Source organism: Lagenorhynchus albirostris, chromosome 20 (genome assembly GCF_949774975.1).
Source record: "Lagenorhynchus albirostris chromosome 20, mLagAlb1.1, whole genome shotgun sequence".
Taxonomy (NCBI): Eukaryota; Metazoa; Chordata; class Mammalia; order Artiodactyla; family Delphinidae; genus Lagenorhynchus; species Lagenorhynchus albirostris.
Genome location: NC_083114.1, coordinates 40124793 through 40146183, shown reverse-complemented (window position 1 = coordinate 40146183; position 21391 = coordinate 40124793). Strand labels below are relative to the sequence as shown.

The window sequence follows — 21391 nt, the reverse complement described above, 5'->3', positions numbered from 1 at the left end:
CACGAAGTGTGTGAGCCCACAAGTATTACAGGCAGGATTAAAAACCACTGGTCTCACCTGCTGCTTTCTTAAGAAGTGCCCAGTGGCTTCTAGAATCAGAGACACTTGCTCCTGGTCTCCTGGCTTTGCTCATCCCAGAGCTGCAGTGTCACTTCTCAAGGGAGCTGATTCACTCTGCTCCTGTCTCTGGGGTCCCAGAGTGAGCCCCCCCATTGCAGAAAGCGAGGTCAGAGCCAGTTCCAGCTTGTTCAACAACAATAATCGAACTCTCTGTACGTGGAGCAGTGAGAAACGAAGGGGAGGATCCAGAGATGGTCGAGATAGAGCATCTGCTCACAGAGATATTCATGGCATTGACTTCCTTTCCCAAGACTGGGGTCCTTACCTCTCTCTTTCTCAGTAGCATCCAGTTGAAAGGAGGCCCCTGATTCTTAGGCTGTGCTGAGTTTGTTCTCTCCTCCCTAATATTATTTCCTTCCCCTGGGAGGAAGATGATGCACATTCATGAGACTCAGAGGCTCTTTTTCTTTCCTCCCTGGATTCACCCCACTGCCAGTATCGGTGCAGCTTCCGTCACCCACACATTTCCTCCGTAAGGGGCCGGGCCTCCTCTTCCCACAGGGAATGATCTCCTTAAAAGGAGGGGTCGCTGCCCCACAGAACTGTGGCCTCTCTCAGGGACAGAGCAGGTGGGGCCGCAGGGGGCAATGCCACTGGCAGCACAGAGCCAGGCCTGGCAGCCCCACCCTAGAAATGAGGGCCCGGGCCTGGAGCTGGTCCTTTGAAGATGTATCCTGAGGCGCTCGCCCGGTCATCAATGACGGGAGCCCAGAGTCCTGCCTTAGCCAAATGACAAGCTTGGCCTCTTTCATGAGGAAAGGAACTCCTTCTTGGAAACCAAATTACGAATGAATGAGCAGCTTCCTCTGGGACTGGTGATCTTCTAGCATAAGTCCCCTGACTCCAAGGGTACATAGAAAGGCCCGAGCAGAATGGGGTTGGCAGACACGGACACTTCACGCAGCTGCAGCCTCTCCGACATGACGTCTAACTGCTCCCCAGCCTCCGTCAAGAGCTGCCCCCAGTCACCCTCCGTCTGCTCCAGCAGCATGAGCTGCCGGCTGGAGCTGTGCCTGGGTCACGTCTGCCAGCCCGGGATGTGCGTGCCCTCTGTCTGTGCGCCCACCCCCTACCGGCCAGCCACGTGCCTCTCAAAAGCGCACTAGCCAGCTCCTGCCAGCCCGGCAGCTGCCGCCCGACCAGCAGAAGCTCCGGCTCCACGGGTTCCTACAGCCGATACTTTGAGGGTTCCTTCAATGGCGATGAGAAGGAGACCATGCTGTTCCTGAACAACCACCTGGCCAGCTACCTGGAGAGGGTGCGCCAGCTGGAACGAGACAACGCACAGCTGGAGAGCCGCACTCGAGACGCCTCCCGGTCTCGAGCGCCTGCCTTGGGTCCTGACTAGCAGTCTTATTTCAAGACCATCGAGGAGCTCCAGCGGAAGGTGAGGGCAAGCGGTGAACAGACTCCCTGGGAAGGAGACCCAAAGAGCTGGCCTTCCAGATCTGAATCTCACTCGTTTCTTAAGCTACGTTCAGGGAAAAGAAACTTCCCTAGGGCGCAGGATTATTTCCTAATTCGAGTGCTCAGCCGGAGCCCTTCACGTGGAAAGAGGCCTGGGATCTAGTCTCAGTTCTGTCATGGATTCATTGCGTGACTCTAGGAGGTCCCTTCCCTGGGCCTCAGTTTCCTCATCTGGAAAATGGGGATAATAAGGGTCCTTATGTAAAAAACGTTTCCATGGGTTAATACAGGTAAAGTGCTTAGCCCAGCCCTTGGTACGTGGTGAGTTTCCGGTAAACTTGAGTGCTCGTTAAGGACCCTTCTAACTGTCATGTCTAACAGAGTTTTTCCTCCCACGTTGCTCGTTGCATTCAAAATGGGGCATTCAGATTTATGAAGACCCAGGTGCTTGAAAAATAAACCTCACGTTTTCTGAGGACTTGCAGTTCACTGAATATCCCTCAGAGTTCCAGAGGCTTCGGCAGGGATGGCTGCAGGACTACTGGTTCTCCTCACTTGGGTTCTTTTTCCTTCTTCTTGTCCTGGACTGACCCCCTCTGTGTGCTGTGGCCCCCAGGTTCTGTACACCGAGGCAGAGAATGCCAGGATGATCGTGCACGTCGACCATGCCAGGGTGGCTGCCGATGTCTTCAGGACCAAGTGAGTTCGGCCAGGGGACGGAGGCGCCCTGTCTCCCGGCACATGTCTGGGGGCAGCTTTCTGTCAGTTTCATAGACAGTAGGAAAAGCGCCAGTGGCTCAAGGTCTTCCCTGGGGTTGGCACTCAGTTTCACCCCTCAGTCGCTGACCCTGTCCTGACACAGGTACAAGATGGGGCTGGCCATGTGGCAGCTGGTGGAGGCCGACACCAGTAGCCTGTGCAGGGTGCTGGATGAGCTGACCCTGTGCAAGGCCGACCTGGAGATGCAGGTGGAGTCCCTGAAGGAGGAGCTGATGTGTCTCAAGAAGAACCACGAGGAGGTGAGGCCTGAAGTCCAGCTGAGGTGGTCCTGGGGGGCCCAGTGAGAAGAACGTGGGATTTGGGGTTGGGTAGTCATGGGCTGAAATTCCCAGGCCGGCCACAGATTGTACACGTGACTTTGCCCAATTTATTGAACCCTTCTGTAACGTTTCCTTTATGTTCTCATCTGTAAAATGGGGCTAACTCTATCAACAAGGCTGCTGTGAGAATTCAATGAAGTCACAGGTCTTAAACACCTGTCCTTTGGTTGGTGCTTGGAAATGCTAACGACCTTCCCTTCTGTATTTCCTGGACTGGTGTGACTGCCAAGGGCTTGTGGTGACTTGTTTTTCTCATGAGAGCTGCATAACAGGGGTAGAGTGGCCCACTAGGGCTGGAGGGGGCTGTTTTCTAGAACCAACATGGAATGGCCCGTCCGTCTCTGCTAGGCTGGACTGCGGGGGGTGGCCCCCATCACGTCTAAGGGAGAGGTGAACTGCAGTGGTTTTCTTCTTTTCTTCTCTCCCCATCCTTGTTCCCCTTCCTCTCTTCTGTTTGCATATAATACACTTAATCCAAAAGCCACAGGTCGACCCTCTGCTTTCTGATTTTTCCTCATCTCCTGTAGGTCCTTGGAGGGGAACCCCTCCACCCTGGGCACCTGTATGCTGTAAAGCCCACCTGAGCGCTGGTGTTTTTTACCTCAATCCCTGGGTTGACACTCAACCTCTCAACTTGGGATTTGAAAGCACAAGTGCCTCTGAATCCTGGCTGGGTTTCCTTAGGCTGAAGTGTAAAGTAACAATGTTACCACATACTCAATGAGCGCCCGAAGGCACCTGACTCACCCCATCTGGATCAGAGAACTGGGAACTGCCCCAGGAGGCCACTAATGAGGAGTTATCGCTGGTATCGGCAGCCTCAGCAGCAACTTTCTCTTCTTGGCAGCAGTGGCAGCGGAGCCTGGGAGGCGCCTGCTCTCACTTGGGCCTTGAACCAAGTAAAGCCAGGCTCCTGCAGTGCTCCTTCCCGGACGAACGCAGGCTGGGAGGGGGGCCGGGGAGACAGGGCACAGTTGTCCCATTTTAGTCCAAATGGACCAAACAAACCCCGATGTTGCTCCTGGCTTCTGCCAAAGCTGTAGGAAGCCTCTCCCATCACGGGGTGTCCAGGTGGAGCTGAAAGACCCTCGGGATGCTGCAGAGTGGCTGCAGTCCTCACAGGGCCCCTCTAAGGCAGAGATCTTTAGCATCCTTTGCTCCATCTTCTCACATCTCCTTGGGGAGGTGATCTAGGATCTCACGACTTCACACTTGCCTGGTGTTCTTGTGCCTTTTCAGGAAGTCGATGCCCTCCGATGCCAGCTTGGGGACCGCCTTAACGTTGACGTGGACGCCGCAACCCCCGCGGACCTGAACAGGGTTCTGGAACAGATGTGGTGTCAGAACTGTCAGATGTGGTGGAGAACTAATCACAGGGACATGGAGGAATGGTTCACCAGGCAGGCGGGCCTCTCGCAGGGGGCTGGCCTCCCCAGGATCCCTGAGAGGCACCCCCAGCCTTCTCCTGTCTCCCCCATTGCAGATGGCAGCACTTAACCAGCAGGTAGCCACAAGCTCTGAGCAGCTTCAGAGCTACCAGTCAGACATCAATGATCTGAGACGAACGGTCAACACGCTGGAGATCGAGCTGCAGGCCCAACACAGCCTGGTGAATGCGCCTGTGGGCGCCTGTCTCCCAGCTCTGGAGCTCAGGCAGCACCGAATGTAGGGGCAGGCGTCCAGGAAGGAGGAGGGGGAAGAGGAAGAGGCGGGAGGAGGGGGACGGCGAGGGGGAGGAGGTCCAGATTTAACCACCACAACTGCTTGCCCAGCTGACCTCTCCTGCAGGGAGGTTTCTCCCAAGACCCAGCTCAGAGATAAAAGGGCCATGTTTCAAATCTGATGTGGGTTAGGTGGCCCCTGTCAAACACTTCCCAAGAAGGCTTGTCCTCTGCTTAGCCTGCCCTTCCAAACCCATGCTTCTCAACCCCACCTGTGCAGATTTAAAACTCTCCATGCCCAGGTTCTTCCCCAGATGAATTATAGCAGTCTCTGGAGGTGGGGCCTGGGCATGGGTGTTTTTTTAGCGTCTCCCACATGACTCTAAAGTGCAGCCAGGGTTGAAGACCACTGATCTCAGTGATGCTTGTAGCGGGGGAGCCTGGAGAACCTCAGGTCCAAGGCCTGAAGCCTGAGTAAGGTTGAAGAAGGAATAAGGGATTTAGCGTCACGTGAACGTAGGTTCAAACCCTGGCCTGTCACTTCCCAGCTGTTTAACCTTGAACAAGTCACTTGACCTTTCTGGGCTTCAGTTTCCTCAGTGACTCAGGTAGGGAGGGGTCATTCCCAAACCCAAGGAGAGACTTGGCTCTTCTCGGCTCTTTCTTTCTTTCTTTTTTTCAAAAATTGAATGGAAGAGTCTTTAAATTCTATAGCGCTTTACAATTTTCAGAAGTTTCACATGCGTGATTTCACATAATTCTCTAATAACCCTTTTTTCCCCTACCCTTATATCGCCCCTCACCTTTTCCCTCTCCCCACTGGTAACCACTAGTTTGCTCTCTATATCTGTGAGTCTGCTTCTTTTTTGTTTTATTCACTAGTTTGTTGTATTTTTAGAATCCACATATAAGTGATATCATACGGTATTTGTCTTTCTCTGACTTATATCACTTAGCATAATGCCCTCCAAGTCCATCCATGTTGCTGCAAATGGCATTATTTCATTCTCTTTTTTTTTCATTCTCTTTTATAGCTGAGTAATATTCCATTGTGTACATAAACTCCACATCTTTTTTATACACTCATCTGTTGATGGACGCTTAGGTAGCTTCCATGTCTTGGCTATTGTAAATAATGCTGCTATAAACACTGGGGTGCATATATCCTTCTGGATGTTTTTGTTTTCTTCATATATATACTCAGGAGTGGAATTGCTGAGTCATATGGTATTTCTAGTTTTAGTTTTTTGAGAAACCTCCACACTGTCTTCCGCAGTGGCCGTTTCTCGGTTCTTTCTAAGGTCATGGAAAATAGGTCCTCTCCTCACAGCTATTTTGTCTTTCCTTTTGCCTTAGAGAGACTCTCTGGAATCTACCCTGGCAGAGACGGAGGCCCGCTACAGCTCCCAGCGGGCCCAGATGCAATGCCTGATCACCAACTTGGAGGTCCAGCTGGCCGACATCCACTGTGACCTGGAGCGGCAGAGCCAGGCGTACCGGGTGCTGCTGGATGTCCAGGCCCGGCTGGAGTTTGAGATCAACACGTACCGGGGGCTGCTGGAGAGCGAGGACTGCAAGTACCTGGGGTGTGAGAGGTTTGGAGGAGGTTATAGGAAGCAACTGGATCTACCCATAAGGTACAGCCCTGTCATGATTAATAAGGGATTAGGAAGCGGGATGATCCAAAGACGTCAGGCAGGTCTTCATGCTGCCATCCCACACCTGGCCCATTGGGACCATTCTGCTCCATTCCAAGTTGGCAGACTCCTTCTAAGTGCTCAGCGTGTGCCAGGGGATACTGAGACAGATGATGACAAAGCATCTGTTCTCAAGCCTTTTCCATCTCCGGGGAGACAGACATGCCACTGGAGATCATACTGGGGAAGGGTGGATGTTTGGGGCACTTGGAAGGATTATGTAGCTTCATGTGTTGAGCTGTGGTGGAAAGGAGGACAGGAAAGATCAGCTGGGCCCCATTCAACGGTGAACCACAAAGGCCATGCTGGGGAGGGAGGGCTTTATTTTATAGGCAGTTGGGAGGCCTTAACTTTTTTTTGAGGAGGAAATGATAGAATTTGCTTAACTGCCTAGCTCCTCGCTAGATGGTAAACAACTGGAACTCAGAGAAAAAGTATTTTTATCCCCTGCATCTGGTGCATAGTAGATGCTCAGTAAACGTTTCTTGACCAAGTCAATGAGAGCTCAAAGCTGCTCTTCAGGAAGATGGCACAGATGGCAACAGGAAGGGCTGAGTAGAGAGAGGGAGGAAGGGCTGGGCACGGGAGCCATTCAGGAGGCCTTGGATGTGGTCTAGGTAATAAACAATGGGGAGGGTCTGAATTTGGGCAGTGGAGGTATCCGCCCCCAGCCGTGGTACAGGCAGAATTGGCAGGGCTTGGTGGCTGCCTGGATGCAGGATACCTCTGGGCCTTGGGTACCTGGTGGGCTGATGATTGTAGGTAGACATTCAGCCTTGCTTCTCTGCCATTTAGAATCTTGCCCTCCAGGGCAAGGGTTGCAAAGTCAAATATTTTTCAAGAACTAGGCCATGAACATACGTGAGTGACATGGGTGTTACTGTGGGACAGTGGATAACCAGGGAGCTATGGCTTGTCCAATGAAGGTGGTGCTGCCTCCTCAGGGCCATTTCTACCACATATGATGAAGATTCAGTACTGCTGGATCTTCTCATTATTCAAGGGAAGCTGGGAAGCTGCATTTCTTTTAAATGTTTAGGTTCTTTCAAAACAAATGTTTTAAGTTCTCCTGATTTTTAAACCTTTTCAACAAATTTAAAAAAATACAGGGGCTTCCCTGGTGGCGCAGTGGTTGAGAGTCTGCCTGCCGGTGCAGGGGACACGGGTTCGTGCCCTGGTCCGGGAAGATCCCACATGCCGCGGAGCGGCTGGGCCCGTGAGCCATGGCCGCTGAGCCTGCGCGTCCGGAGCCTGTGCTCCACAACGGGAGAGGCCACAACAGTGAGAGGCCCGCGTACCGCAAAAAAACCCAAAAAACCCAGCAACAACACACTGAACATTGGATGGAGGCCAAATAGCCCAGAGACAGGACAGGCAGCCTGAGGACAACATCCAGCCTGAAATGTGTTTCATCTGGCCAGTACTGTATTTTTTTTTTTTTTTTTTTTTTTTTTTTTTTTTTTGCGGTACGCAGGCCTCTCACTGTTGTGGCCTCTCCCGTTGCGGAGCACAGGCTCTGGACGCGTAGGCTCAGTGGCCATGGCTCATGGGCCCAGCCGCTCCGCGGCATGTGGGATCTTCCCAGACCGGGGCATGAACCCGTGTCCCCTGCTTTGGCAGGCGGACTCTCAACCACTGCGCCACCAGAGAAGCCCCTTGTTTATCTCTTAATTTCAACTTCTTGCCCAGTTTCTGAGCCTTTTAATTCTTCTTAATTCTGGCAGTGACACAGTTGTTCTCCTGTTGGGGGCTAGGGTAGGGGATTTGGTGGAAGTCAAGTTGAATAAGAATAGGCTTTGGAGTGGAAGGAAACAGATACTGAGAACGGCTTTGACACTTTATAATTGGCTTGAGCCAAGAAAAATGACTTCACATCTCTGGTCCTCAAAACCTTATTTATTTTTGTAAAATTAAGATAAGAATACCCACTTTATACGGTGTAGGAAGGATATAGACAATATGGTTGATAAGTCCCCTAACACACATGATAGGTGCTCCTAACACACATGATAGGTGCTCCTAACACACATGATAGGTGCTCCTATCATAACAGACTTTAGAATCGAGGAAGTAAGGCAGGAAGAGGGGTTGCAGTGACTCTGATAATACAAATCTTTTGAGTTTCATGGTCAAGTTCTTCTATGATATTCCAAAAGATTATTGTTCAGTTTTGTTATTGGCTTCTTGAGCTCACTGGTTTTGGTCTGGATCAGGCATGGTCTTCAGAGTCACCCTCATACTGATGAGTTTCTTAGACACTATTTAAGACACCCATGGCTACCCAAGTTATTGTGCTTCCTGATGGACAGGAACGTAACCAACTGTGTGTCAGGTATGAGCCTGGCATATAGGATGTGCCAGGAGATGTGTTGAATGAATGGACTTCATAGTCTTTTTGCCCCTTAAAATGAGACCAAAAGGCAAACAACTGAAGAAAGAAGAAATACAGAACTTCTTGTTAATCAAGAAGTCCATAACATCTACTAAGAATCAATTTCTTCCCTGGGTAGGGAAGGCTGGTTGAGTTTTCACCCAGGTCAATGCCACTGTAGTCATAGAAGTTTGTCTCTCTTGCTCCTCCAACGACCAACAGGAATAGTCATGCCTTCTGTGTGGACACATCAAAAAGGAGGCCAACCCCAGTCAAAGCACAAACATCTGATGGCTGAAAGGACTTCTGTTCTTTTAAAATAATAAAAAGCTTCTGACTTCCCACCCACAGCCAACCTGATATCAGAGAGCCAAGAGGCACCTCAGATTCTTCAACATTCCTTTAATGAGATAAGGAACTCCTAATGGTAAACTCAACAGCTGAGTAGCAGGAAGATGGTGCAACAGGAGGTAGAGAATCAAGCAGGGAGGTCAAAGCATGGAGACCACACACCCACCTGGGATGGGGTTTAAAAGGGCCGGGAGGGAAGAGGGTTGTCAGACTCAGTGGCTTGGCCTTCCCGGCGGCTCTGAACGTCCTGTGCATCCTCAGCTCACCATAACTTCCTCCTACATCAGCTCATCCCACTGCCTGGGCTGCACCAACACTCCTGGAGCAAGAAACATCTGTGTCTCCTTCATTGACATTAGAGACTAGCCTGGGGCAGAGGTCAACAATGCCCCCCTATGTCTCTCAGCCACTCTAGCACACGCCAACTGAATCCCAGTGGGAACAACCCCTCTGGGCTGACCCAGCCTCTGTCTGCCCACAGCTGCAATGCCACCTGCCCCTTGCTGGGGACCTGCCACATTCCTGGCAACATCGGAATCTGCAGGACCTATGGTGAAGGCTCCCTTAACAGCCATGAGAAGGAGACCATGCAGTTCCCGAATGACCGGCCGGCCAGCTACCTGGAGAAAGTGCGCCACCTGGAGCGGGACAACGTGGAGCTGGAGACCCAGATCCAAGAGTCAAGCGAATGCCATGAGGCCACCGCGTGTCTGGACTATCAGAGCCACTTCTGCACTATCGAGGAGCTGCAGCAGAAAGTGAGGTTTGCGATGCTCTCGATCAGAGGTTGGCGAGCAACAGTCCCTAGGCCAAATTCAGCCTCCTGCTTGACTTTGTAACTAAAGTTGTATTGGTACACAGCCACGCTCACTCACTGACGTATTGTCTGTGACCGCTTTTGTCCTACAACGGCAGAGTCGAGTAGTCATGACAGAGATTCATGGTCTGCAAAGCCTGAAAGATTTACTATCCAGCCCTGTACAGAAAAAGATGACTGACCCTGCACTAAATGTTCAGGGGCTGGATTGGCAGTGGAATCAGCCACAGATAAAATTATTTTTAATTGAAGTATAGTTGACTTACAGTGTTGCGTTAATTTCTGCCGAACAGCAAAGTGAATCACTTATACATATGTATGCAAATTCTTTTTTATATTCTTTTCCATTATGGTTTATCCCAGGATACTGAATACAGTTTCCTGTGCTATACGGTAGGACCATGTTTTGTTTATCCAGTCTATATATAATAGTTTGTATCTGCTAACCCCAAACTTGTGGGAAGAGAATCTCTTGAGTGAAGGTGAATGTGAATGTGAAAGGGATGAGATGTAGGATTTGATTCCCCAGGATTCTGAGTTTACGCTTTCTGAGTTTCAGTGCTTACAATTCCTAAATTGTAGTTGCAAAAAACAGTGCAACCTAAGTTCTGGTGCAGCAAAAGGGGTCCGGGGAGTATGTTCTAATGTCCTTTATGAGCCAGTATATATCCATTCAGTAATATTGGTTTCTTATGTATATCTGCTGTCCCCTTTGGTTATAATGCAATACTTCTTAAGAGACTTCATCTTAGTTTTGGAGACAGAAAGACAAAGAATATCAGAATAAGGGCCATGACTCCAAAAAAGATGTTTAAAAAAAAAAAAAGACTAAGGCAAAAAACAAAATTAAATTGGGTTTCCCTGGTGGCGCAGTTGTTGAGAGTCCACCTGCCGATGCAGGGGACGCAGGTTCGTGCCCCGGTCCGGGAGGATCCCACATGCCATGAAGCGGCTGGGCCCGTGAGCCATGGACGCTGAGCCTGCGCATCTGGAGCCTGTGCTCCGCAACGGGAGAGATCACAACAGTGAGAGGCCCGCGTACTGCAAAAAAAAAAAAAAAAAAAAAAGACTAAGGGCCATGGAGCTATGGCTAGATTCAGGGAAGACCTTTGAGGAGGTTGACCAACGAGTGAAAGGGACTTATTAAGAATGGATCCCACCTTATCTGCAAGTGTAATAACCAGCCCATTGTTCTGTGGCTTAGATTCCACATCTTGTTTATACCAGGTTAAGCATCATATCTAGCAAAATAAAATTAAGTCTTTGCTATATGTTCAGTTTGCAACTACCTTCCATCTCTTGCTTCTTTTGGGTCTATACCTTCACCTTTTGCCACGCATCCTCTTGCATGTGCCCCTCCTGTACCACACCAGCATAGCTCACATGTTTGGGAGTTCGTGTTGTCCAAGAGGATGTTGTAGTTTGAACCCAGCCAATGGTGCTTCCTTTGACTGAGGCCATAGATGGCTCTGGGAACGAGCAAATCCCTGAGTGCACTTTCTTTTCCCAGATACTATGCGTCAAATCTGAGAACAGCAAGCTGGTCGTGCAAATAGACAATGCCAAGCTGACTGCTGATGACAATAGGACCAAGTGGGTTGGGGTACCACACTTGGGGGAGGGGCCAGATGTCTACCTGGACTTCTCTCTCGTGAGGCACTTGGTATAGGAGATATAATCGACCAAGATCCCAAACCCACAGTTACAGCAGGAGTAAACAGAGGGCATTAAGCCCAAGGTCTTGAGAAAACACCCCTGGCGACCTGCAGTTGTTTAACTTTTATAATTTACAATCTGATTTGGAACGCATCCTCCACTTGATTCTATGTAAGAAGAACCGGGTGAAGTGGGCAGGGCAGTGATGGCATCTCCTTCGTGAGGGCGCAGAGGCTCAGAGCCCTAATGGCACTTGCCAGAAGTTGCACGGCGTCGAGCGGTAGAACCAGAACTTGGCCCCGCATTTCCTACCCCGAGGTCATTTCATGCGAAACTCCGCTGCCTTGGTAGAGGATGTGTTTCCACACTGCAGCTCGACCAATTTGTGAGCACTAATTATTCATGACAGAAATCGTAGTCCGCAGCCTACAGTGGAGGCATGTGAAGGTCAAAGGGTTTATACTCCCTAGAAGGTCCAATGTAGGAGCAGGGAAGGACATTATATATATATATATATTTGTTGTTCTTGTTGTTGTTTTTTGCGGTACGCGGGCCTGTCACTGTTGTGGCCTCTCCCGTTGCGGAGCACAGGCCCCCGGATGCGCAGGCTCAGCGGCCATGGCTCACGGGCCCAGCCGCTCCGCGGCACGTGGGATCTTCCCGGACCGGGGCACGAACCCGTGTCCCCTGCATCGGCAGGTGGACTCTCAACCACTGCGCCACCAGGGAAGCCCAGGACATTACATTTTATTGTCTCTTTTCTGGGCACTGTGGACGCCTCACTCCTCCAGAGTTAAGGAAGCCGTTTCCTTTCTCTCATTCTGCCAGTTTGGCTTCTAATCTGGGAGAGAATCCAGGGTCCATCTCAGCTGGGGGTGTGGAAGAGGACGGTTTACAGTGGGCACACCTGGCTGCTCTGTAGCCTCCCCTTTGGCCATCTGCCCACGAGGGCAGCGTTGACCACAGTCCATCCTGGTATCCTCGGTACCAGTCACTCTGCCTGGTTGTCTTAGGTGCTTAGTATTGAACGAGTGGGGATCACCCTGCTGTTTCTGTGAGTGCACGACACAGGAAACGCCAACTCACAACTGGAGGGCAGAGGGAAGGCCAGCAAGGCATGCTGTAGGTTGTGTCCTGGGGCCCCTCTGCTCTCTAACCCCAACTCCTGTGCCTGCCCTGGTGAAGGTACCAGACGGAGCACTTGCTCTGCCAGCTGGGGAGGGGGCCGACGTCTGTGGGCTGCACAGGGCGCTGGACGACCTCACACTCGCCAAGGCCGACCTGGGGGCCCAGCTGGAGTCCCTGAAGGAGGAGCTGCTCTGCCTCAAGAAGAACCACGAGCAGGTGCGGGGCCCTTTGTGTGACACGTGGAGACGTCCTGGGGGTGAACTCAGGCTCCTTTGGAGGAAGCAGTGAGGCTCTTCCTCCTGCTTGGATGGAAGCTCGTGCCTCGCTGTTAAGCCTTGAAGGGGAGCTCTGGCTTTCCGTGGGACCTCGCCCATTGAAAGGCTCTGGAAGCTGCTATGCTGACGCAGGCAGCACCTCATCCTCAGAGGAGGGCAGGGAAATCGCTGGAGGGGATGGGAAGTGTGAGGTGAGGCTTTGAGTAGAGGGCAGTGGGGGTCCCATGTATGGGACATCCTCCTATGTCCACAGGGAGTCCACGCTCTGAAGTGTCAGCTGGGGGACCAGCTCCGGACTGAGCTGGACGTGGTGCCCGCTGTGGACCTGGGCGGGGTGCTGGAGGAGATGCGGTGCCCGTACGAGGCCCTGGAGGTAGAGCTGCAGGCTCAGCTCATGCTGGTGAGTTCCTTTGTGGGCATGGAAGACTCAGCTGGGCTCCCGCTTCCCATGGGCAATTCCCAGGTTCGGTATATGCGTCACTTAGATACAGACCAGGGACCCAGCTTTAACCTGATTCCTCACCTTTGCAAGAACACTCTCGTAGATGGGGACGCAAGAACATTCATGTGGCGAGGGAGGTTCTGCAAACGTCTCCTAAGGTCTACGAGGAAGAGTCACAGAGCGTTGCTAGTTGTCACAGCTGAGGACTGGATTGTTCTTGGGGCCTGGCAATGGCTTGGGGTGTCATAGTCTTTCTGAAGAGACTGAGGACAGGGTCGATGACTGTTAACCTCTTTCCCTCTTTCTTTGGTCTGCAGAACTGGCTGTGTGGATCCGGGGCCCGCTTCGGCACTGAGCTGGCCCAGATGCAGTGCCTCATCAGCGATGTGGAGGCTCAGCTGTCGGAGATCCGGACTGACCTGGAGCGGCAGAGCCAGGAGTACCAGGTGCTACTGGACGTCAAGGCCTGGCTGGAGGGTGAGATCGCCACATGTTGGAACCTTCTGGAGACTGAGGACTGTAAGTATGTAGCCTGATGTTGTTTGTGTCAATATCGTGTGTAAAAGCAGAGACATCTTATTAGGAATGACTCAAAAGGAGGCGAGGCATTGCAGACCCCACCTCTGGGGACAAACTTGCTACCCAGTAAGCCTGGTGGGCTGCCTGGACGTGGAGGAGGGTGTGCAGGGCCTCTGCAGCTCATGCCGTCCATTGTGTGGCCCATGTTATGCTCCCAGGTGCTAGTCACTCCCACAGGGGCTAAAATACTGAGGGCTCTGTGCATTTAGGTTTTGCTAAATTCTCTCTGGAATATTCCAGGAGCTTTTAAAAATATTGCATGGGGCGGTGGTATCTATTCTCTCATTTTAGTTCCTCAGTAACGCTGTGACAAAGGTAGGACAGATAGTACACCCCTGTGAGAAATAAGGGACAGGACCAGGGGCTGTGTTTAAATGAAGAGAGTGGCCGGCCACCGGCTTTGCACACAGGCGCTCTGAGCTCTGGCCGCAGCCTCACTGTGAATTCTGGGCAAGTCACTCCCCTCTCTAGGCCTAGAGGGACCTCTACCGTCTAAGCCCCCTTTTCTCTTCCAATTCTAAAGTGCCTATTTATTTTGGATTTTCATACACTTCTCATGCCAATATTTAAGCACCTTTTTTTCTTCTGCAGACTCCCCTGCACCATGTGCGCGACCCTAGCCTCCAGCACCTGTGCGGCCCCTGCAGCCTGTACCCACTGCTCTCCCTGCCTTTTCAGGCCTTCTCGGGCCTCCTGTGGGCCTTGCTCATCGCCTTGATGCTGAATTACTCCTCAGCCAGAGATGCCAGAAAATGGGAGATGTCTGTAGTCGCTTGGCTTCAACCCCCAGTCCTGCCATCGGAGGCCTTTCTTCCCCAGCCAGCCTGGGGGAGACTGAAGCCAGGCAGTGCTTCTCTGTTGACGGGCTTTCCAGCCCGGTAGCTCAGCCCTGGCCCCTGGATTTGTGCTTCCTCTCTCCAGGATGTCCTGACTGCTCCATTTTCTCTCTTCCGCTGCCTCCTGATATCTCTGAGATGGGGAGGGTAACCTCGCTTTTATTTTGCTAATAAACTTTACTTCTGCAGCATAAGGAGTCCAGTGCCTGCTGGTCTGTTTCTCCATCCAGACCGTGATGCAACCGTTCCTGTAGAAGCAGGGGCTGTGGCTCACTCACCAGAGTGGTTCTGGAAGATGGCAAAGCCAGTGAGGACCGCGGTTAAAAGTGGAACTGCAGCAAGATGGCACAGATGAGGGATACCCAGCTCTGGACCTGACCAAGCCTATTTAAGCCAGATTCACAGAGCTTTTAAAATACAGACTCGTTCAGACTAAATAAAGTCCCCCTTTAATCTGGATGAAGCCATCGCAAGGCCCCGTGTCGGGGCTTTATAGACACGGTGACACAGGGTCCCACAAAAACCCTGCAGAGAGGGAGCGGCTGTTACTATTTTCAGCTGTTTGCTGAATCAACGCTTGAACCCCAGTTTCTCTGAAGTAGATCCGAAGCCCATACTTTGAAAGCTTTGAAGGGGCAAAACATTAAACATGAGAAGGTTTAGGGTGGTTGTTCTAAAAGTGTGGTCCTCCATCCAGTAGTACCAACATCCCCTGGGAACATGCTGGAAATGCAGATTCTTGGGCCCCACCCCAGACTTCAGTCTGTTTCATCGAGGCTTCCAGGTGATTCCATGCACACTCAAGTTGAAGAATCACCGTGTAAGGGGGGTTAATTTGTGAAGTAAGATCCCGACTGGCCAGACCCACTGCAGAAGGGATGGGCCTCACTCTCCTGATCTCATGGGTGAGGAACTCTTTATCCCATTGAGATAGTGCTGAACATGTTAAATTGCTGAGCCGGTGACACCCTCAGTCTAGAAAAGGTCAATCAAACTCACCCACCCAAAGCTACCCCACAGGCTCCACTGGCAAGTCCTTCAGCAGCCGCCCAGCTTGGAACTTGCAGCCAACAGCCACGTGAACGAGAAGCTCCATATTTAGGCAGCCACGGATGAGAAGAGCAGGTCTTCAGAACCCAGCATTAGAGCTGACCAAGCAGTGAGTTCCCCATCACTGGAGGCATTCAAGGAGGGCCTTTAGAACCACCTGGTGGGGACGTTGAGAAGGTCGCTCAGGCAGCTGATGGAGCTGGATAAGATGGTTGTAGGGGTCTTCTAGCCTCCAAATTCGATGACTCCCTTCTTTCTAGGTCTTATTAATCAGTGAAACTATAAGTGGAGCTAACACGCTGACTCCAGCAGCTCGTTCTTGTCTTCTTTCTCTATTCCGTGAACTCTCTGAATCAGAGTAGCTGATCAGAGTAGCTACTCTGAATCAGAGTAGCTGCTGAGAAATTTACAAAGTCCAGCTGATGGTTGTTGAGTCCAGCCCGTCCTGATGCGGGAGTGACAACAGTCCCAAGTCCCAGGGGTGGAGAGAGCTTAAGCCAGGCCTCGGTTGCTGTACCTCCAACTGCTCTCAAGCCCAGAATCCTACCTGTTGGCCACCGTCTGTGTAGACAGGACTGATTTGCTTAAGAGGAAGCTCTTCCATCATAGGAAGCTCTGGAAGGTCAGAGGCTGCCTACCCTTTCCTCCCTTCCCTTCCACTGTGCCTCTGCTCTTTTTCCCAAGCGTAAAGGTGTCTGGGTACAGGTGATGCGTCCCTACGGTACTTACCCAAGAGTAGGTCCCAGTAAGAAAGAGCAATCTTGATCAGTCTTAATTTAGCACCTGGCCCAAACACCGTCACCTCTTCCTTTGTACTTAAACAGCTCCTTTCATCCAACAAGTTCAAAGCTGTCTAACAAAATAAAGCCATTTATTCTTGCACCACCATGTTCTTCCCATGTAAGGAGAGGGAGAGAAGATGAGTCATTCGGTGATGCAGGGATTCTTCTCGTGACATGAAATGAGTCAGTGGGGCCCCAAGATGATTGTTTCTTAAGTTCATAGCCAATGCCCTGACCGTCATCTATAATTAAAACATTAGCTTTGATGAGACATTGCTTGCGTGTGCGTGCGTGTATGTGTGAAGTGGTTTGGGTTCCTGGGAAGAAATGCTGAGTAAAGGGGATGATTATGCTTGGGGAGGTACCATCATTACCATCATCACTGCCGTCACCGCCACCACAACTATCCTGTTCATCATCATCACCATCACCATCACCGTCATCATCGCCACCATCAGCACCACGTAGCTTCATCATCATTGTCACGGACGCTCACGTTCACCGGGCTCTGACTATGAGCCAGGCGTGATCTAAGTTAGGGATACGTTTATATACATATACTCATTTCATCTTTACAGCAATCTGATGAAGCCAAGGTTATTGTTATCTCCATTTTGCAGATGAGGAATCGAGGCTCAGAAAAGTTAAGTAACGTGCCCAGTTCACACAGCTACTAGACGGGGAAGCCAGGGTTCAGATCCAGGTAGTCTGCCTCTAGCAGCTGTTCTTTCAACCACTGTGCTTTACAGAGGCCAAGTCTCAGACTGTGTCAGTAGGACGACAGAACCATCATCACCCCAACGTTTTGATTCTTTTTCCTTGCATGAAATAAGAGAGTGTTTATGCCAGAGAATTCTTTCATGTCTGAGAATTTATGCCATAAAGGGCGGTGCAAAGAATGAACGTTCTATGGTATCTGAAAATAGCATGAGGACCCTGGCAATTAAAAAAAAAAATCTCAATAATATTATATTTTATTTTTTTAACATCTTTATTGGAGTATAATTGCTTTACAATGTTGTCTTAGTTTCTGCTGTACAACAAAGTGAATCAGCTATATGCACACGTATATCCCCATATCCCCTCCCTGTTGAGCCTCCCTCCCACCCTCCCTATCCCACCCCTCTAGGTGGTCACAAAGCACTGAGCTGATCTCCCTGTGCTGTGCGGCTGCTTCCCACTAGCTAGCTATTTTACATTTGGTAGTGTATATATGTCAATGGACCCTGGCAATTTTAATGGTGGGGAATCACCAAAGAAGGCCAGTCCACCCTCTGTCATTACTATGACCACTTTGTCCATTGAGGAAGAGAAGAAGACAAACAGTTAGAACCCCTTACGTGTGTTCATCATTTCACCATTTACAAAGCCCTTTCATGTGTGTTATCCAGTTTGAGCCCCTCACCCCCAAACCCTGAGAGAGACAGAACAGACTTCACAATCCCCATTTTGCAGCGGAAGAAGTTCAAGGTTAGGGAGGTGAAATGAACTCCGCCCCCCCAGTCTTACAGCTGGCCTCACTCAAGCCCAAGTCTTCTCATTCCCGGCCCGTTGCCCTTTACCTGCACCAAATTGCTAAGGACTTTGCTGGATAACACTTCCTGTTCAGACCCGCTCTCCAAGGCTGGCGTGAGGTAGTTGAGACGGATTTTGCAGGGCCCGGGAATCTCCTCGAGGATAATCTTTCTGGTGTTTCCTCCCACCCTGCAATGTCCTCCCCACCCAACCACATAGCAGGCTGAGCTTCTGGCCTTTGGTTATCTCCTGGCCTTCCTCAGCAGAGGCACCCCCTTTAGCCTAGTTTTTGTACCCAAATCTCCCTTATCTCCCTGACCCCTTCTCCCACTCCTGGTTTTTGGACATCCTAAACATGTGCCTTGGTCATTCACATTGGCTCCAAGGCCCTCCACCAAGATCCCTCTACCCCCATTAGCTCTCTCTGATCCTGAGGGTGGAGGACTGTGTCTACTCACCAGCAGGGTCACGTGTCACCTCCGTTTCTCTCCACTAGTCTCATTCCCTTTTCTAGAAAGAGGAAACTCTTTCACTGGCTTGACTTAGCATTGCCTCTTTTCTTTCTGCCGCCCCACACCCCAATCCTGGAAGCCTCTTTCACCTGCTTTGAAACTCACCTTGACAACCACAGATCCTACGGGGATGCTGCAGGGCCACCACCCTGTGGACTCCAAAGCAGCAAGAACCAGTATCAAAGTAGCTCATTACCAGGTTTGGTTGAAGAAAAGATTCTTAGAGGGATTAGGACTCTAATGAGATCAGATGTTTGAATCCTACCTCTGAGTCACCTAGAGAGTGGAATCACGAATAAATCTCCTTTGGGGGACAGGGAGATAATCTGAAATGGCCTCATCCCTCACCCCCTGGCTGAGAATCATGAACTGGGTTGAAATGGCCTGACTGGAGTTTGGGGCAGGGATGGGTGTGGGAAAAGTGGGAGGGGGGGAAGGAAGGAATTATTTTTCTTCAGAGGGGAGGTGAAGGGCTCAATTATATTACTTTGCGTTAGAGTTGGTCCACAAGGCTGTCTGCTCAGCAAGACTGAGAGCATGTCATCTTCCTCTCCCCCACCAGCATCCCCTCCCCCCCGCCCCCATCCCCCATCCTGCTGTCCTGGAACTATGCCAGGCGCTTGGTAGAAATTCAACAAATGATTGCTGTCCTTAATGTCATATATACAGTTTTCTAATTACATTAAATACAAACATATTTCCAAACAACCATCTCACACCTTTTAAATATCTCACTTCCTTATCTTCTTGTTATTTCTCATATATTTTGGAGACCCATGTTAGCCTGAGTTATTCATAAACATATAATCTACTAAGGGAACTGTGATTCTTCTGTTTCAATTTTGTCCCATGCCCAGCATGGAGAAGTTGCTCATTAGATGTATTCTGAAAAAACTGAACTAAATAAAAAAGTGGATTTGATAGTCCCTTGTCTGCTCAGTTTCTCTCTGAATGAATCAAATTTGCAAGTATTTCAATTAAGAAATAAGAGAGTGCATGAAGTCTACTCCTAATATGTGCGGGGACATGGAGACCTTATAACCCCATGGTCCCATCTTCCCCACTAATTCAAGAAGCAAATTGACTCAAGCCTATTGATCGTCTGAAAACATTGCAAGAAAGAAGCTAGATTTACAAGGGATGGTAGCATTATGTTTACTTACCAGCCATTTCATCTGCTGTCTTGCCCCTGAATTCTTGGGCCATTCACCTTCTGCAGGGAAAAAAGGTTATCTCCAGAGAAGCCGGCAGGTGACAAGTGTAACCTGTTCTTTGCTGCGTCTTCTGTGTGGTTGCCGATTGGCCGTGACCTGAAGCCGTGCTGGCCAGACTACCCCTGTTCCTTTCTTCCTCTCTCCTCCCCACACTCTTATCATTCAGGAACAGGTAGCAGTGCCTCTTTGTAACGTTTTGCATCCTGGGTGTAGACAGCAGTGCATTTCTCAGCCACGAACACATCTCAGACTGGATTGTGGAGGTAATGCTCTGGTCCGGACATCTTGGAACAATGCCATTTCTGTCTGAGGCTCAGAAGCTGTGGTCCCACGTCTGTAGATCTTTTCTGAGTCTTCATTTGCATCCTGCAGAACACTCCGCAGGGGGAACCGCTCTTCTGTGCATCTATTCAGTGTGTCCTGGCTACGTCTCAGCTTTCCACCTGCAGCTTCCCTCACTTGAAGGTGGGCTAGCTTCGTCTGATCAGCACGGCCTGGCGAGCTCCTGAGGATCCCGTCCAGGCTTCTTCCTTGCCTCTTCTTCGTATTATCTCTCTTATTAAACACACCTCTCCCTGTTTCCATCTCTCCCCATTTCTCTGCTCTCTCTGCATTGTATGCAAAGTCTCTTTTTGCTTTTTTGTCGACCCAATCCTTGAATCTTCTCATACTTAGAACCTAAACATTCTCCTTTGCTTAAAGCCTCCATGTTGCTACACTGGCCAATCAGTAGATAAGACCGAAGAGCTTGGAGGACGTTGCTGGTATTTAGTCTGTGCTCCCTGGGCGGGGAGGAAGGACTGCGGAAACCGCGACTTGCTGGAAAGCCAGTGCTTTGGAGCAGGCCGACAAGAGCTGGGAAGCAGGAGACCTGTGCTGTTCCCTAGGAGCGAATGCCCATCAGTCTGATTCCCAGGGTCTTTTCCATTTGTCCCAAGCCCGGATGAGTGAGACAGGAGCTCCTAGCCTCGCGTCCTTTCTCCGGGAAGTCTCAGTGATGCCTGCCCACCTATTTCTCCCCCTTTAATTGCCTTGGAGGAAAACAAAGAGACTTTGATTTTATTATAAGCCTGGAGCTTTTGGTTTGAATGGCGTTATAATAAGCAGTGATAATGGTGTTGGAGAGGGTGGATGAAGGACCTTTCATCCAAGACTTAAACAGAGCACCACGTGAATACTATCATGAAAGCTTAATGGGGAGAAGGACTCCAATAAGTTGTCAATAAAACTGTCTATGGCAGGCAGCCAAAGCTGCAGCGGCGTTTGGGGTGCGGCTCCCCAGGGTGCAGGTGGTACCTGGTGGTGCCTATAATTATGCAACTTCTGTATGTTCAGAACTTTGGTCACCCCTTCCTCAGACCTTCTGCTGCCTTCCTCCACCTCCCAAATCAACCCTAAACGACTCCAAGCTTGCCTTGCAAAATCCCCTGCCTAAGCCGTGTCTCCTCATTTTCTCTCCAGGGCGCTCAGGTCCTTGGATTCAATGACATGACCACCACCCCACCCCACCCCTTGGTATTTTTCAACCTTTGGTTCTTAAACCAGATTGCATGTAACACAGTAAGGCTGATGGTGGGAGCCTAGGAGAGGATACGGGGCATCTTCCTGGTGTGTCGATTATACTTGGAGGATTGGGCGAAAGGTTAGAAAGTCTAACCGGGAATTTTAAAACATTTTATGTTAAAGCCAACACGATGTTTTCATGCTTGAGGAAGCTCCTTTGGGCTATCTCCTGACTTTTCCAGTTACCGCTCACTTTGTTCTAATGCTATGGCTACCTCATTGGAAAAGCTTGGCAAGCACTGCCTTACTCCTTTCTCACACCTGCCTCCTGATACTTTCCTTAGATAGTTTCAATGCATTTGTCTGGATCTCTCA

General features: G+C 50.4%; 2 protein-coding genes across 2 annotated transcripts; both read left to right on the top strand.

The window, feature by feature from the left end:
• The first annotated feature begins 1109 nt into the window (after positions 1-1109).
• LOC132511916 (keratin, type I cuticular Ha2-like) lies at positions 1110-9073 on the top strand. The gene is given in 8 exon segments (XM_060135731.1): positions 1110-1204; positions 1264-1507; positions 2144-2226; positions 2390-2546; positions 3867-4031; positions 4111-4236; positions 5645-5925; positions 8995-9073. Coding segments are annotated over 8 exon segments (1230 nt in total).
• LOC132511057 (keratin, type I cuticular Ha8-like) lies at positions 8622-16536 on the top strand. The gene is given in 9 exon segments (XM_060133805.1): positions 8622-9465; positions 11035-11117; positions 12366-12378; positions 12381-12524; positions 12837-12983; positions 13343-13548; positions 14196-14587; positions 15461-15848; positions 15880-16536. Coding segments are annotated over 7 exon segments (1083 nt in total). The 5' UTR covers positions 8622-9102; the 3' UTR covers positions 14323-14587; positions 15461-15848; positions 15880-16536.
• Positions 16537-21391: the final 4855 nt, after the last annotated feature.